Here is a 15584-nt window from a genome sequence, read left to right on the forward strand (position 1 = left end):
CCCCCACCTCTGGGCTTCAGGCTTAACTGCAGGCGTCGTTTTGGGGCTTCTGTTCTTTTTTTTTCACTAAAATCATGTGATCTCAAGATGGGAACGCATCTCCCCGATCGGAGATGGCAGATCCCGGTTGCATGTGTCAGCCAGCTCTTAAGTCCATAAAGAGCTGCACAATTACATAGAACTCAGTGTTAATGGTGTCTCTAAACAGTGGATTGTCATGAATTGAAAGGGTCCGTTTTGCAGTGGGTTTGTGTCCAGTGAAAACATTTTAAAAATTGGGTCCCCTTTTAAATCTGTATGTGCATATCCATAAGGGATATACATATATACTTCCATACGTGCACATGTGTATGTGCATACACACAAAGGCAGCAATAATGGCGATTCTCTGCTTATTAGACCATTCCCCTTTGAAGACGGGTTATTTTCCGAAGCTGATCTTGTCACGGGACTCATAAAACGTGGTAGTGTTCAGTGCATGCCCACAGTTACACACTGTACCCCCAGGTAGACAGGTATGACTGCTAACAATTAACCCCCGTCCCCACACCACCCCCGCCCCCACATCCACCCAGCGCTAGGAAGGAAGGACCTTCCTTCAGGGTAATTAGTGACTAGTGGAACTTCACACGGTCTTGGCTACCCTGGTGTGTTGCTATTGGCTTCACTTTGACAGGCGGTGAGCTATCGGCCTCCACACTTGGCACTGCAAGGGAGACACTGGAAGAACGAGAGGTTTCTTTGCCCACGAGTGATGCAGAGAGCGCGGTATCCAGTTCAGCCCTTGCACTGACTGGGAATGGGACTCATTCTGGGACGCAGCGTCCACCTCCTCGACAGTCTCCCAGGTCGGCTCGGCCGCGCTGTTCCAAACGGATCCCCCCAAATCCCTTTGGAGCCCCGGGGTGACGCCCCGTCGATGGTAACGGCCCGATGGCTCTGAGTACTCGGGCCCACGCTTTCTCGGTGGAATCTCTGGTGGGGCACTCTCTGAAGAGGAAACTGCAAGAAGGCGAGGATGGGAAGGCGAGAGACCGGCCCGGAGACACGCTAAAACAAGCCCAGAGCTCCAAGCAGAGAGAAAAGCAACAATCAGGTCGGTCATCCTTGTGTGATAGCCATCGAATATGATTCCTCAAATCTCAGCGCCTTCCCAGTGCTGTACTGGGATTCTGCAAAGGACTGCCGTTACAAATTAGCAGACTTGGAAATATTATTGTTACTAATGTGACTCATATCAATTTGTAATTTGTTTCCTACCTTTCCGATTCTACATTTTTTATTTCTTCTAACTTCAACAATTCCCTGCTTCCGTCAATTTTGAAATCTAATTTTGATACATTCTTTTCAATTCCAAATCGGCAGATTTTAATTCGCGCTTTCAGTCTAGGATGGGAGGGCCAGGCTTGAGGAGAAGCTACAGTTTCTGAAACGAAAGCACTTAAGATTTCTGTTGAACTCGGCGATCGACAGAAGATATCCTAGATTCATATGTGTGTCAGTCCCGATGTTGGAAAGGCTGTTGTCTCGCAGAACCAGAGAGCCAGCTTTATTTTGTGTTTTCACCGAAGTTATTCGTTCTGGTTAAAAGGTGAAAGTTCACTCAAGTTGCTACTGGATGAGACAGAGGCACGATAGTATTCACTTGGTGTTGGGTGGGAGTGGGTGTTTATGGTTAATCTATAGAAGCCCTGGGTGATGAGTACCGGCGGGGTACGTTGATAGCAACATTGCTGTTTGATTTTTTTTTGTTGCTGCGTGTGATGGAACAGGGAAGGCGACCACTGAGGCGAGCAAGACCCGCAGTGGCTCCGGACCCACCTCACCCGCAGGGGACTCCGAAGGTCTTCAACTGGAACTGCAAGGCTCCGAGCTTTGGAAACGATTTCACGAGATTGGGACAGAAATGATTATCACTAAAGCGGGCAGGTGAGGAGAGTGAGATAGATAGATAGAGAAAGAGAGAGCGCCTGGGTCTGTGCATGATAGGGAGAGAGAGAGCTTTCAGCGCACACCGTCGCAATACATGTGTGTAGCATTCACACTTCTAGAGTTTTCGGGCCTCAGTTTAGAATCAGACGGAGCTAGTGCGGTGATGGCACGGTGGGTTACTGTCGTGACTCTCAGGTTAATGCTCTGGGGATGTAAAATCATCGAATCTCTACAGTGTGGAAGCAGGCCATGAGGCCCATCGAGTCCACACCGACCCTCCCAAGAGCACCCTACCAGTATCCCACCCCCTACCTTATCCGCGCTACCCTGCATTTCCCACGGCTGATCCACCCAACCTGCACTCCCCTGCGCGCTGTGGGCAATTTAGCCTGGCCAATCCACCCAACCTGCACATCTTTGGACTGATGGGTTCCAGAAATTTACAGTGTCCTGGAATCTGGATCGCAAAAGCGAGAACGAAAGAGGGTAACTCTGTCGGTGCCATCGCTTTCATCAAACGAACCGAGAATCACAAAACAACGCTTTGGTTCCTCAATCAAATCCTGAGCTCATTCGGATGAACTTCATCAAACGACTGAGATAAACCGGGAACGGGAATTTTTTTGGGGGTGGGGTGGCTGTGCGCGTTAACTCCCACCTTCTCCAAATTGGGAAAATCCTTGCCGCTTGACCGCTTCTGTGTTTTCCAAATCAGGCCGGTTAGAATTAAGAATTACTAACGCCCGAAGCGAACATATCACTGTCTAATCAATTCAGTGCTCGGCGTTTTGTTTTTCTATTTGCCCAGGCTGAGTGATGGTGTTCACTCAGAACTAAAAGGAGATATCGGTATTTGATCCTTCACATACAGAGGGGAACCTCCGCGGATGGGACCCAGTCCCAGCGAGCGATTGTAAATCTACAGAGTCTAGATGGTCCAAGTAAATATGTCATTACATTTTAAACGGGCTGTGCGTCCTAAACACTTAAATCAACGAGGCCATTCTAAAAAGAAAGTCAGCTTTCCCAGTCCCTGTCAAGGCGATTTCGGATTCACGGGGGAATACATCTAAGGTCTAACGGTGCTGGTTTGTTCTTTAGGCGCATGTTTCCCGCTGTTCGAGTGAAAATCAAAGGTCTTGAGCCAGCCAAGCAGTACTATATTGCCATGGATATCATCCCCGTGGATTCCAAAAGATACAGGTAAAGTGAGCAGCACAGAAATGAAGTAGCTGCACTTTGAGAGTGAAATGTTTGAGGGATTTGATGTTTCTAACTCCGCTGCTCTCTAAACCAGAGAGCACAGGTCTTCCCTGTATCTGTTCCACGCGGTTGCGTCTTTTATTGAAAAAAACATATACACACAACGTTCGCGTACTGAATTCAAATTCAACCGAACTGCTTGAGGGGGAAGAGTTTTTTTCTTTGGTTAAAAACAAAGCTTAACTGAAGCAGCGACAGGATTTGACATCTCGACAATAAGCTTCGTTGCCTCACACTTATTAACACCAGGCGCTAATTAAATGCAGGCAGAACTGGTAAAATAATTCTGGAAATCTGATTTTTTTTTAAAAAAGGCATACCAGCAGCAACTGCTGGTATTATTTGGCAGCAACTGTAAATTGAGAGAAGCAGTTAACCTTTCAGTCGAAATAAAGTTGAACGGAACTGAAGGTTCGCTGCTACGTAGAGCGACACTTTCAGATAGTGGTTGTAAACACAGCGAGAGCCAGGTCTATTTCTCAGGTCTCCCTTAATAACAAAGAAACGGGTCTACCCACATTCAGGTAAAGTGCCCTTCAAAGCTTTTCCCTTCAGCTGGCTGGTGAGGGCACTGCCTAACGCGTTATCTCGATGTAAACTGCCAAGGGAGATTTGTTAATGATGGAGACGAAGTGGGCATCTCAGTTATGGAGACACTGTAGAAATTGTTAGGGTATACCCTGCAGCCGACGTAGGTCAAAGGGAGATTTGAAAATGTTCAAAACCATTTGACAAAATAAACAGGTAACACTTGCCCCCAGGTCACAGCAGGGTCAGTACAGTTAATGTTAACCAGGAGGGATATACTCTGCAAGTTGTTCTGATTTGGGAGTATACAGGTGGAATACGTGCTAATTTTTGATTCAATAATATCGTCTAAAACTATCGAAGGGAACTATGACAGTATTGCTGGGCATGGGCGGGTGCGTGGCTTTTTAACAGCTCTCTCAAAGACGTGTGATGGGTCGAATATCGTACTTCGGCGTTGCATTTTTTTTCAAAGTTTACACTCCTTAATTTATGCTTTTTTGGCTGCCGGATTATCCCTCCCCCGTCCTTTCCACTCTACCTGGACAGTCACTCCTTGTGTGGTGTCCTGCAGGTATGTGTACCACAGTTCACAGTGGATGGTGGCCGGAAACACTGAACAGTCCCCGTTAAACCCCCGTCTCTACATGCACCCCGACTCGCCAGCTTCCGGGGAGTCCTGGATGAAACAGATCGTTAGTTTCGACCGGGTGAAACTCACCAACAATGACATGGACGAGAAGGGGCATGTAAGTAATCAGTTTTAAAATCTCACCTAAGACATGCCTGTCCCGAAAAACATTTCACGACCGCAAATACAACATATATTATATGTGCTCAAACTATTTATGAAAGTGTAGGTGACAATGTGTGTTCTTGAGACTGTCAGTGTGAGTAAATGACAGAGTCAATGTGACTGTGTTAATCTGTTAGACATAACAAGGTGTAGAGCTGGATGAAGGCAGCAGCCCAAGCAGCATCAGAGGAGCAGGACGGCTGACGTTTCGGGCCTCCCGCGATCCCTCTTCAGTAAAAACATTTCTGAAGAAAGGTCTAGGCTCGAAACTTCAGCCTTCCTGCTCCTCTGATGCTGATGGGACTGCTATGTTCACCCACCGCTACACCTTGTTACCTCAGATTCTCCAGCATCTGCAGTTCCTACTATCTCTATTAATGTGTTAGTGTGTGTTGTGACAGTCTGCGTGATGTGTATATTATGTGGAGAATGCAAGTCCGAATGTGCCTTTGTGATAGTGCGTATGTGGGTGGAGATATGAGTATTTGGCTTGCATCTGTGACTTTGTCATGTGAATGCGTGTTTCTTTCTGAGTAATTGTAAAGAGTGCGTGTATTGACAATGTTTATATCAAGTGTCAATATGTGGTAAGTATGACAGTGTGTACATGACAGTTATGGATATATGTGATAGTGTTGTGATGGTGGGTGTATGTAACACTGTGTTTGTACATTGTGAGATGTATCAACGTGTGCACATGTGACTGTGTAGGTCTGAACATAAAAATGTATGAATTAGGACCATCCAGCCCGTTAACTCTTCTCTGATATGCAATAAGATTATGGCTGATCTGATTGTAGCCTCCATTCCGCTTTCCTGGCAACCCTCAATACTTTTTGACTTCCTTGTTGGATAAGAATTTATCAATCTCTGCATTAAAAAAGATTCAATGACTACATGTGACAATATGTTCGTCACACTGTTTGCATGGGGTGTTGTTTCAGACTTTTAGCATTTCCAGTTCTTTTGTGTTTTTCTCTCCCCCCCGCCCCCCCACCGTGGAAGTGTTTGTGTGTAAGACAGTGTGTATATCTGAAGTGCGTGAGTGTGAGAAACTGGGTGGTAGTAAGTCGTCCCCAGGTATTGGCGTAGGATCAGAAATGCAGAACCTAAAAGATGGTGGAGACGGATTAATTTGTAGATTTCAAAAGGAGAATGAATAATTGAACAGGAGGAATTTGCAGGGTCGAGAGGTGTGAGCCGGAAAGTGGAAACCATTGGACAATTCACTCTAAAAGTCACATGGATGTCTTGGGCTGCAGAATTTGTTCATTCAGGTATCATCTTTTAGGTGAACAATATGTGACACATTTTCTCGGTTGCCGGGGAGATTTGCTTATGGCAGACACAAGTTGCATTCTTGCAATAATCCTGCAGTCTCAGATTCCATTGCCGATCAAAGTACCCTCAAACAGCCCAAAACTCCGGCCCTGAGCTGGTCAGCATAAGAGTTTCATTAGTAGCTTTAATAATTGTTGCTTCGTTTTACAGGCATGCACATGGTCTTAAAACAGAGAGAAGAGATCAATAAACTGTTCAACACACATTGTGTATTTTGATAAATGCTCCTTAAAATAGATGGCTTTAAGACATTTCCACCGGCATTTGCAGATTATTCTCCAGTCTATGCACAAGTATCGGCCACGAATCCATGTGATACTGAAAGAAGCAGATGAGCACATGTCTGTGAACCAAATCCTCCCGCCTAATGGAGTCCACACGTTCGCTTTCCCCGAGACTGAATTCACAACTGTCACAGCTTACCAGAACCAGCAGGTAGGTGCCGGGGTCGGTCGCTTGTAAGCAGGGGAAAGCGAGAGAGATAGAGGTTGATGGTTTGGTAGAACAGAAAAGGAGATTGACAGCTTGTTGAAAGAGAGCGCGAGAGATTGGTTGTTGTGTGAGAGACTTACAGGTGAGAAAGAGAGAGAAATGCTAACAGATTGTTGAGGGAGAGTAAGACTGACAGTTTAGTAATACCGAAACACTGTTATGTTGTTAAAAGAGAGACTCTCGAGTTTAGTGACAGAGAGGGACTGACAGGTACGGAAGCGTGCATGAGAGAGACATTGGCAGCTAAGCGAAAGAGAAAGGGAAAAACTGATAGGTAAATGAACAGGACACTGTCAAGTTGTGGAGAAAGAGAGACTAGCATGTTGTTGGGAGAGAGGCTTTCAGGCGGATATGTATGAGGGAGAGAGTTTGGCAGGTTGGTGCGAGAGGAAAAGCGCGATGAGCTAAAAAAAGTTGATGTCAGAAAGGCATTGACAAGTCACAGAGATCGTGAGAGTTTGACAGTTAAGCGATATGGACACAGAGATAAGGAGAGAGAATGAGAAATGTTGCCAAGTTGGAGAGAATGAAAGAAGATCGACAGGGCTGGTGTACTTGCCTTTATTAGCCAAGGAATAGCATGGTAGAGCACGGACGTGTTACTGGAAATATATACACCTCTGGTTAGGCCACAGCTAGAGCACCGTGGGCAGTTCTGGTCACCACATTATAGGAAGGATGTGATTGCACTAGAGAGGGTGCAGAAGGTATTTACCAAGATGTTACCTGGACTGGAGCCTCTGCACTATGAGGAATGATTGGATAGGGCGGTGATGTTTTCCTCGAAGCAGGGAAGTTTGAGAGTTGGTAGGAACTGCCGATGCTGGAGTCTGAGATAACAAAGTGTGGAGCTAGAGGAACACAGCAGGGCAGGCAGCATCAGAGGAGCAGGAAAGCTAACCCTTCGGGAAAAAATGAAGAAGGGTCCAGACCCGAAACGTGAGCTTTCCTGCTCCTCTGATATTGCTTGGGCTGCAGCGCTCTTCCAGGTCCACACCTTATTATCTAAGTTTGAGAGAAGATCTGATGGAGAGCTATAAGGGTAATGAGCAGCATAGATTGGGTGGATAGGATGACTTTTTTTTCCCAATTCGTAGAGGTGTTAATAATCAGGGGAGATGGATATAAAGCGAAAGATAGATGGGAAGTTAAGGAGAAATGTTGTGGGAGACAAGAAATCACAATCGAAAAGGGTGGTTTGGTTGGAAACTCTTGTATCACTGGGCAGTATTTAGATTTTCGCTTGCATTGCCATAACTTGCAGGGCTGTGGGCCGAGGGCTGGAAAATAGTAAATTCTGCAGTCAGATTTTTGTTAACTACTGTGGGAGATGGGCTGAACTGCTTCATTTGATGCTGTAAACATGTAGCTACGAGTTTGAGTGGAGACGGGACAGCGGCAACTAGAACTCAGAGAAAGAGCAAGATGCTGATAGGTAGGAAAGAGAGAGAGAGGGACTTTGACAAGTTGGAGAGAGGGATGCGGTAACCTTGAAATGACATTCTATGTCACAAGAATTTCAGAACTGTCACAGAGCGGAAGAAAGCCGTTTGGTTAATCGAGATTGCATTCTGTTACTCTCTTCCCCCAACCCTTTGCATTCTTCCTTTTCAAACAATCATCTGAATGCCTTCAGAATGCCTCGGCTGCACCTGCTTCCACCACACTGCCAGGACATGCATTCCAGGCCTGAACCACTTTGCTGAGTGATAACACTATTCCTCGCGCGTGTTACCGGTAACTTGATTTAAATCTGCGTCCGGTCTTCTTAGATCAATTCACAACCGGGGACATCTCCGCCCTGTTTACTCTGTCCAGACCTCTGACGATTTTGAATACTTCAGTCAGATCTAATCTAAACCTTCTCCTCCAAGGCTTTTCCAATCTAATTCCTCACGCTGGAAACATTCTCGTGATTTTTTTTCCCCTGTTCCTTTTTCAAAACTATTTCGTCCTTCCGGAATTGCGGCGTCCCGTGGAGTCTGACTATACACATCCACGGAAGTGTATCGGTACATTCTTGACAGTGCACTTGTATGTGTTTTATAAATTACTTGTGTATGTAACCCATATTGTCTGTATCTTTACGCATCATTTGTATTCGCTGTTTAATGTTTCCCATGTCTAATATAGCTCAACTAAACAGATTCTCTAAAACGTTCTATCAATTTCAAATACAAATTTCTATTCAAATCTTTGCAGTTTTACAATTAGATATCTGTATCTGCCGCTTATGCTGATACTGAGTCTCTTCCACTCCCTTCCTGCTCGGCTTATAGCTCTCCCTTAAATTTGAGTTGCCCGTTTAGCCAGTTCTAACCATTAACCCGATCAAGCAGTCCTTATTTATAATTTCGCGTTTTCGTTCTTTTTGTAGATTACAAGGTTGAAAATTGACCGAAATCCTTTCGCCAAAGGTTTCAGGGACCCCGGGAGAAACAGGTATACGCGCAGACCAAAAACAAAACACGCTGGCCCTCGAAACGAGGGGCTCGAACCGTCCGTATCTCTGAGCTAGGAGGCCCGAGTTCAAGACCCACCTGCTCGGTTGTAGCGGAGCAGGCTGACTTAAAATGAAATATCACAGATCCAGATATTAAACGTTAATCATTAAATCAAAAAAGCCGGTTGCCGGGAAGCATTAAGGTGGGTACTAAGTGACTAACAATAATTAAAAGACTTGGATGCGTGGGTGTATATAAACTAACGTTCGAGGCAATCCTGTCCCGTTATTTGTGCCACTTACAGACACAGGTAACATGATGATGTTTTTGCATTCAGGGTTAATCTAGAACGGGTGATGGACAATTATCCCTGGAGGACCGTAGAGTGCCGACCAGCGCTGGACTTCCAAACTTTCAACATCCAGAAACAAAGTACGTGTCATTTCTAATGCATGCAGCCGCGTCACAGCAAGCTATTCGTTCACTAAAAGTGCAGGAATATCCAGCAGTTGTTAGCTCGCGCTGTTTGCTAATACCATTCCCCGCGTTGGGAAAACTACTAATCCGCTTGTTTGGAATTGGCATTGGAATTTCAGTCTTGTGCGTGTGTTTGCTTTTTGTTTTATTCAGTTGGGTGCTCTGACTCTCGGCTGGGCACCTCCTGCGGTGTGCCCCCGGCTCCTCTGGCCTCAGTGTTCTCTCCAACCTGCTCCTTCCGTATGAGCCCAGCTTCCCTGGGGATGAGCTGCGGCGAGTCCACGCTGTGCGGCGTGGACGGCCCGGTCTGCTACAAGCTGGGTGCGGCCCCCCCGGCTCTGGCCTGGCCTTTCTGTGACAGGCTGAAGGTGAGCAGCGGTAGTGACAGCAACAGCGACCTCCTGGTGGCGCCCAGGTCTCCGCCGCTCATGTTCCGCCTCCCGGCCTTCTCTTCGGCCGGCGTCCTGTCCGCGAACGCCGGCAAAGGGTTCAACTGCAGCGGCCGCGACTCGCACCTCGGACCCGGCGTGACCATCTCGCAGCTCCCGCTGAGGCATCCGGCGGGCGCCGTGAGCCAGGAGACTGCGAGCCATCAGGACTTGTACGGCCCCCGCCGCCCTTACACTCTGTACGGGTACACACCCTCGACGCTGACAGCCAGCCCATTGAAAGCGGCGGCTCGGAACACTGCAGCCTCTCCCGGCGATGGGCTCCTGGCGGCCGGGAGGAACTTTAGGGGCGCCAAGTTTAGCCAGTGGCCCCAGACCCTGGACCCATAGCCTCAAGCCTGGGCTTCTGTACGGAGCGGACCTTCGACCGAAGGGAGGCTGCCGAAACCACTCTGGCGAGCGGCGGAACATGCGGAGAAAGCAAAGCACGAGCACCCACTTCGGGGGCAGACAAGAGGGGCTGGAACTCGAGGGTTTTCTTAAAAAAGAAAACCACCGAAATGCACGCTTAGATAAAGCCAGGAAATCGGGGCGGAAATTCATTTGCAAGTGACCACGTCTTTGGGGTTTACGTTCGTTCAGCGGTCTCTAAAATTAATTCAGCGATGGATACTGTGTTGGGAATCGCGAGAACAGTAAATAGGACACAATTAATTAAAAACAAAACACGTTTCGTTGGATTCTTCGGTTCACAAGAATCCTTCTTGTTTTTGTGTGTGTTTTTTTCCTTTTCTGGTCATAGGTTTTATTCAGCCTAACAAGTATTATTTCAAATGCATCCCGAAACTTTGGAACTTAAGAAGTCCATTCCTTAAAGTGTCAGAGCAGCGTACAGGGCGGTTTGAGTGCACTTATTAGCCAATCCCAGTCAAACACGAGCGATTTAATGAATGAAAACAAAACTGGAAACACTCAACCGGTCTGGCAGCGGCTGAGCAGCAAGAGATCCGTGGCCTGTCAGTGACCTCGCCATCTCTCTGGAGGAGCTGACCTGGCCTGTGTTTTTTTCTTCTGTATTATTTCAGATTTCCAGCATCCGCCACATCTTGCTTTTTTTTCCCCCATTCCCAAGATTGTTCGCCTGAAAGATTGAAACGCTTTTAGCATAGTCTGCCTATTTCGTGCCGATTTGAATCAGGTGCCAATTTTACATAAAAACAAAGCAGAAAATTAGCGATCCCCTTAAACCGGTTTGCAATTTCTTGTATGAGGCCACCGTAAACTTTAAACCAGTTCATAAAGGCCTGGATCCTCATGTGTTTTGCGACCATTCTATATCTAAGCGTTAATTATTTTTGATCATATTCTTAACTGCCTAGATTGCGTGCTTGTATACCCGCACACGCTATAACACACAACATTCTCGCAGTGAATTTGTACGGGGCAGGGTCAGCAGCAGTGAAATATTGTTTCGGGCAGCCTCGCTGTTTATATCAGTGTAGCAAAGTATCGAAGCTGCGTTCAACCTTGCCGTAGCGTTTGAGAGTCGAGGCGGCAATATCTTAAAAAGCAGTGATCGAATCTACATTTATATCTACAAGCGTCTTCAAAGTAAAATCTCATGATGGGAGACAGGCACCGCGCTAATCATAGGGAGGTACCTTGACCCCTGTGCGTCTTTGCACGCTTCTGATATCTCAGTTTAAAGTGACAATAAGGCACTTTAACAATTAGTCAAATCATGTAGTTTGTAAAGATCCTGTCAATTTGCAAACATCGCCGATTCAAGTCCATTTTAACTAAATTATTTACAATTAGATTGTGACTTTAAAATGAAATGTCAAATGAAGGGGAATTGCAGATTGTTAGGGGAGTACATAGTTGGATATCAAATGGTAGATTATCGCCATGGTACAGTCCATATTATGTTGCTTACGACGGTAGACAGAAGATTCAATCTGCCTCATCTAAGTGAGGTATCTTGTGCATCAGAACACACTTACTCTTTCACACCTGTCCAAATCCTTATAATCTCGTTGGCAACAAGCAGGAGAGCTCTCGTAGAAGATGTAACTCTCAATTAGTGTTGGGTTACTTTCAACGAAAATATGAATCATTGATAGAAAATCTTTCCATATACACAGGGGAAAAAGACAATATTTGTTTTTAATTAAAGGGATAGGAAATTCACTTGTTTTTTGTGCTTACATTTCTTTGCATTCAAGTAATATGTACATTAAAATAAAAATATTGGTCCTGAAGGCCAGTGATTGTAATTGGTTCAGTGTTTCCAGTGATCCTTGGCATTACTTGTAGGTTTCTGTTATTTCAAGAGTGTATGCTTGTGCTTACTCACATTGCTCGCTCACTTTGACCAAAGTCGCTGGAAGGAATTGCTCCCGTTTGTGCTCCACAATATATGGAATGTTTTTGATGGAAGACAATTTTCTCTTACAATTGAAGCATGATATCTGAAAGTTGTGAATTGGTTTCTTCGAACCAGGCTGACAAATAATAAAACAATCAAGTTTATGGTTAGTGGATTTTTTTTCTGTCTGAAATAGCAATGGCATTTAGGGATGTAGCAACAGCCAATGCATTTTGAAGTAATTAATTGTACACAAGCCCTTAGAGACGCCGGAGACATGATATGGCATGGAATGAGTTCAGTCTGGCCATTCTTATGATTTTTGGTATTTATTTAAAGGAATACATTAATAAGATATGACTTTGATAAATTGCAAAAAATCTCATTCAGTGCATTTGTGTATTGACTATACTTACTTCATAGGTCACAGAGCATCCTGACATTGCAATATACAATAGAAATTATGACTTTTATAATAGGGAGGAGGAAGTTAAAGTGTATACTGACAGGATCAGATAAAGAGTGGTGAGAGGAGGCTCCTATGGATCAAGTTGGCCAATGTGGGCCATTTGGCAGACAAGATGGAAGAACAAGTTTGCAGAACAATGGCTCAGAAGGTGGAGATTCGGAAGGTGTCTGGCATTCTGCTATGATGTTTAGAAAGACAAAGAGGCCTATGAGGGCCTCTCATTGTACAAGCCCCCATAGTTAATCAGGAACAGTTATTGATATGTTATGGTGACAGATCTGTAGTAGGAGTAGCAACAAATCAAATAAGAGAGGATTTGATGGGCAAAAGGACCCATTTCCATGCTGCACTTTGATAAATATCATTTGTTTTTCTGTCCTCACTGATGTGCAATGTTCGAAGATTTTTCACAATAGAATTTTTGGAGTTGATATCTGAGAATCAATCCTATCTCTGGGGTTTCTATGAAACATGACTGTTGACCTTGGAATATTAAAAATGTAGCATTATTATAATATTGTTTGATATGGATAAAATTGAACCAATTTGCAGAGTAGCAGAACTATGACAAGGAAAAATTGGGATTCAGTTGGAGTCTCCTGCCTTCATTAACACTTTAAAGTATTGTTTTGTTATTGCACACTGGAAAAGAAATGAGACACACCTCAATGTAATTTCAGTGAACTTCAGACCATATTGTCTGTCCCTTTAGGCAGATGCAGAAGTCAATGAGCATTAGACTTCTATTTGGTATGCATGGAACTTTCATCAGAGGGAAGCAACCATGAAATACATCAACTGCTGGGGGATGACCCGTGGTTGAGTTTAATCAAGGGGAATATAGATGTGAGGCTAGGGATTATTAATGTCAAGTTTTATCACTTTTCATTGATTAATGCCTAGTTATTTTCTGATTTGGTGAATTAGCCAATATAAATAAAATCCTTCTGTATGTGAAAGAAAAAAAAACTCAACTGTCAATTATTTGAAGTCTGGATGTGGAGCATCATGTACTGGAAATACAGTTGCAACACAACATGAACCTGGCCTTCATGCCATGATAGCATCACTGATGCTCATACAATATAATATAGTATTTAATTTAATAACGTCACTAACAGCACGTATCTGCACCTCTCAGCCTAATTTTTAATGGGAAGATCAATAGATGCTTAGGTTTATTTTTAAATAGAACAGCTGATCTAAATTTTTTTGTAAAGAAACACTTTGAAGAATATGATTAGCAAGTGTGGCAGTGACAACAGTCAACACACCTAGTGAACATATTGGCAGTCCCCCACAAGGAAATTAAGTCAAAGCCTGAGTTCATTCGAATGTTCGGTCATATCTCATTAGTGTAATCCTTTAAAATAGGACAACAAATCGTAACACTGACCAGAAAGAACGTGCATTTTGATTTGGTCCATCATATCTCCAAAGCCCCAATGGCATAACATTTTTTGAAGTTTCTTTTGTGTTCACCCATTTGCCAATCCAAAATAATCTCGGAATTTATCATTGGAACTCGTATTTATTAAAACCACGATTGTAACTGTTTCCTTCTGCAAAATCTCCACCAATTCTTGTTGGATCACTGTCATACAGATTATTACACAAGAAGATTTTCCATTTACATTTATATCTAGAGGCTGAGAAAGATTTTGATGGTGGGGCCCATAAAGGTGGTGTGAGTGAATCATCAAAATAGAGCTCTTTAAATATCATTGCTCGTTTGTTACTTTGTGTCGCGGCAGCACTGAAAAAAACATGATTATTGATTTTCTTCAACTTCAGTTGCCTTTCTGTTGTTCAATTTTTCTTTCATGTTCTTAAACTATAATGATAAAGACTGGAAAGTAGCAATACTATTAAATGCCACCTTTTAAACTGACCTCTATTATCCTTGAAATGTTTCTTTACTTAATTCATAGCTTAAATTTCTGAGCCTTCCTAACTCCACACAAAATAACACAACTCTTGTCTTCAAAAATGCATGACTGTATAATTTGTGTTCTACAATACTTTATTGTACTTGATGCTGAAAATTATATAGCGAATAAACACAATTTAACATTACAGTACATTAAAACATACCACTGAATTTTCAGAACTGTGTAATGGAGACTATAAAGAAAGATTTCCTTTTACACTGCAGCTTTCATGATCTCAGAATGTCTTCATGCATGTTACGTTAAATGAAATAGTTTTGAATGATATTCTTGTTCTCAATATTTTCTTAGGTTTAATATGGAAAGCACTGACACACATGAACACTAATAATGATTATACTGGGATCAAGTACACATGAGTATATTACTGAGCGTATTATACTCCTCAGAAGTAATGAGTTGTTGCTACATATGTATCTGTAAAATAAAGTGCACTATTGTTAAATAAATGTCACCATTAATTAAAATATCATTCTACATATGCCTAATCTGGAAACAGCAAAAGAATCCAACATGTGATCACATTGCTGAGACATTGGTAAGGTGCTGACCAATGCTGGACAAACACATACAGTGAGCAACACAAGAGTCAACACTGGGATAATGTCCCATTGTAGTGCCTTTGGGAGTTAAACTCATGCTGTCAGTGATCTTTCTCACTCAAAAATCTTATATTTTTGGCCGTTACATCTTTTTTCTTGCTCTGATCCCTGCTGTTCTTTTGGTGCAAATGTTCCAATTAATGACAAAGAAAAGGCACTTTGGTCGCCTTTGTTGGGTGTGCTGATATACAACAGTTGGAGCTGTCCACCCATCAAAAAGAGACCAGCTCACTAAATGTCACAGTCTGGTCCTACAGCACATGGAATTTCAGCTCAGCCCTGATACGTAGCTGATGTCCAGCTGCCACAGACACGGCAGAAGTATGCTTTTCTTCACATTTCCCAAGAGGTAATTATCAAACTTTTTATCCCTTTAGTAAACCTTCGTAAGGAGGAATTAGCAGAGGATGGAAGAATGATGTTTGGCCATTTCAACTAAATTTGCAACCAAAACAGAAGTTGCTGGAAAAGCTTTAGCGGGTCTGGCAGCATCTGTGAAGAACAAGAATCAGAGTTAGCATTTCAGGTCCGGTG

At 43.8% G+C, this 15584-nt stretch overlaps 1 protein-coding gene across 1 annotated transcript; it reads left to right on the forward strand.

Moving 5' to 3' along the window:
- The first annotated feature begins 626 nt into the window (after positions 1 to 626).
- LOC125458598 (T-box transcription factor TBX22-like) lies at positions 627 to 14369 on the forward strand. The gene is made up of 8 exons (XM_048544002.2): positions 627 to 1096; positions 1773 to 1929; positions 3034 to 3135; positions 4298 to 4472; positions 6131 to 6295; positions 8730 to 8794; positions 9134 to 9228; positions 9427 to 14369. Exons 1-8 carry the CDS (start codon positions 934 to 936, stop codon positions 10050 to 10052), a joined length of 1548 nt encoding a protein of 515 aa, XP_048399959.2. The 5' UTR covers positions 627 to 933; the 3' UTR covers positions 10053 to 14369.
- Positions 14370 to 15584: the final 1215 nt, after the last annotated feature.

This window comes from Stegostoma tigrinum, chromosome 15 (genome assembly GCF_030684315.1).
Source record: "Stegostoma tigrinum isolate sSteTig4 chromosome 15, sSteTig4.hap1, whole genome shotgun sequence".
Classification (NCBI taxonomy): Eukaryota; Metazoa; Chordata; class Chondrichthyes; order Orectolobiformes; family Stegostomatidae; genus Stegostoma; species Stegostoma tigrinum.

Bases quoted from the DNA above. Each gene is read 5' to 3' on its own strand.
- LOC125458598 (XM_048544002.2), top strand. From the start codon at position 934: ATGGCTCTGAGTACTCGGGCCCACGCTTTCTCGGTGGAATCTCTGGTG. The intron at 1,097-1,772 runs GTCGGTCATCCT...GTGATGGAACAG, and splicing joins GAGAGAAAAGCAACAATCAG to GGAAGGCGACCACTGAGGCG. The intron at 8,795-9,133 runs GTATACGCGCAG...TTTTGCATTCAG, and splicing joins AGGGACCCCGGGAGAAACAG to GGTTAATCTAGAACGGGTGA.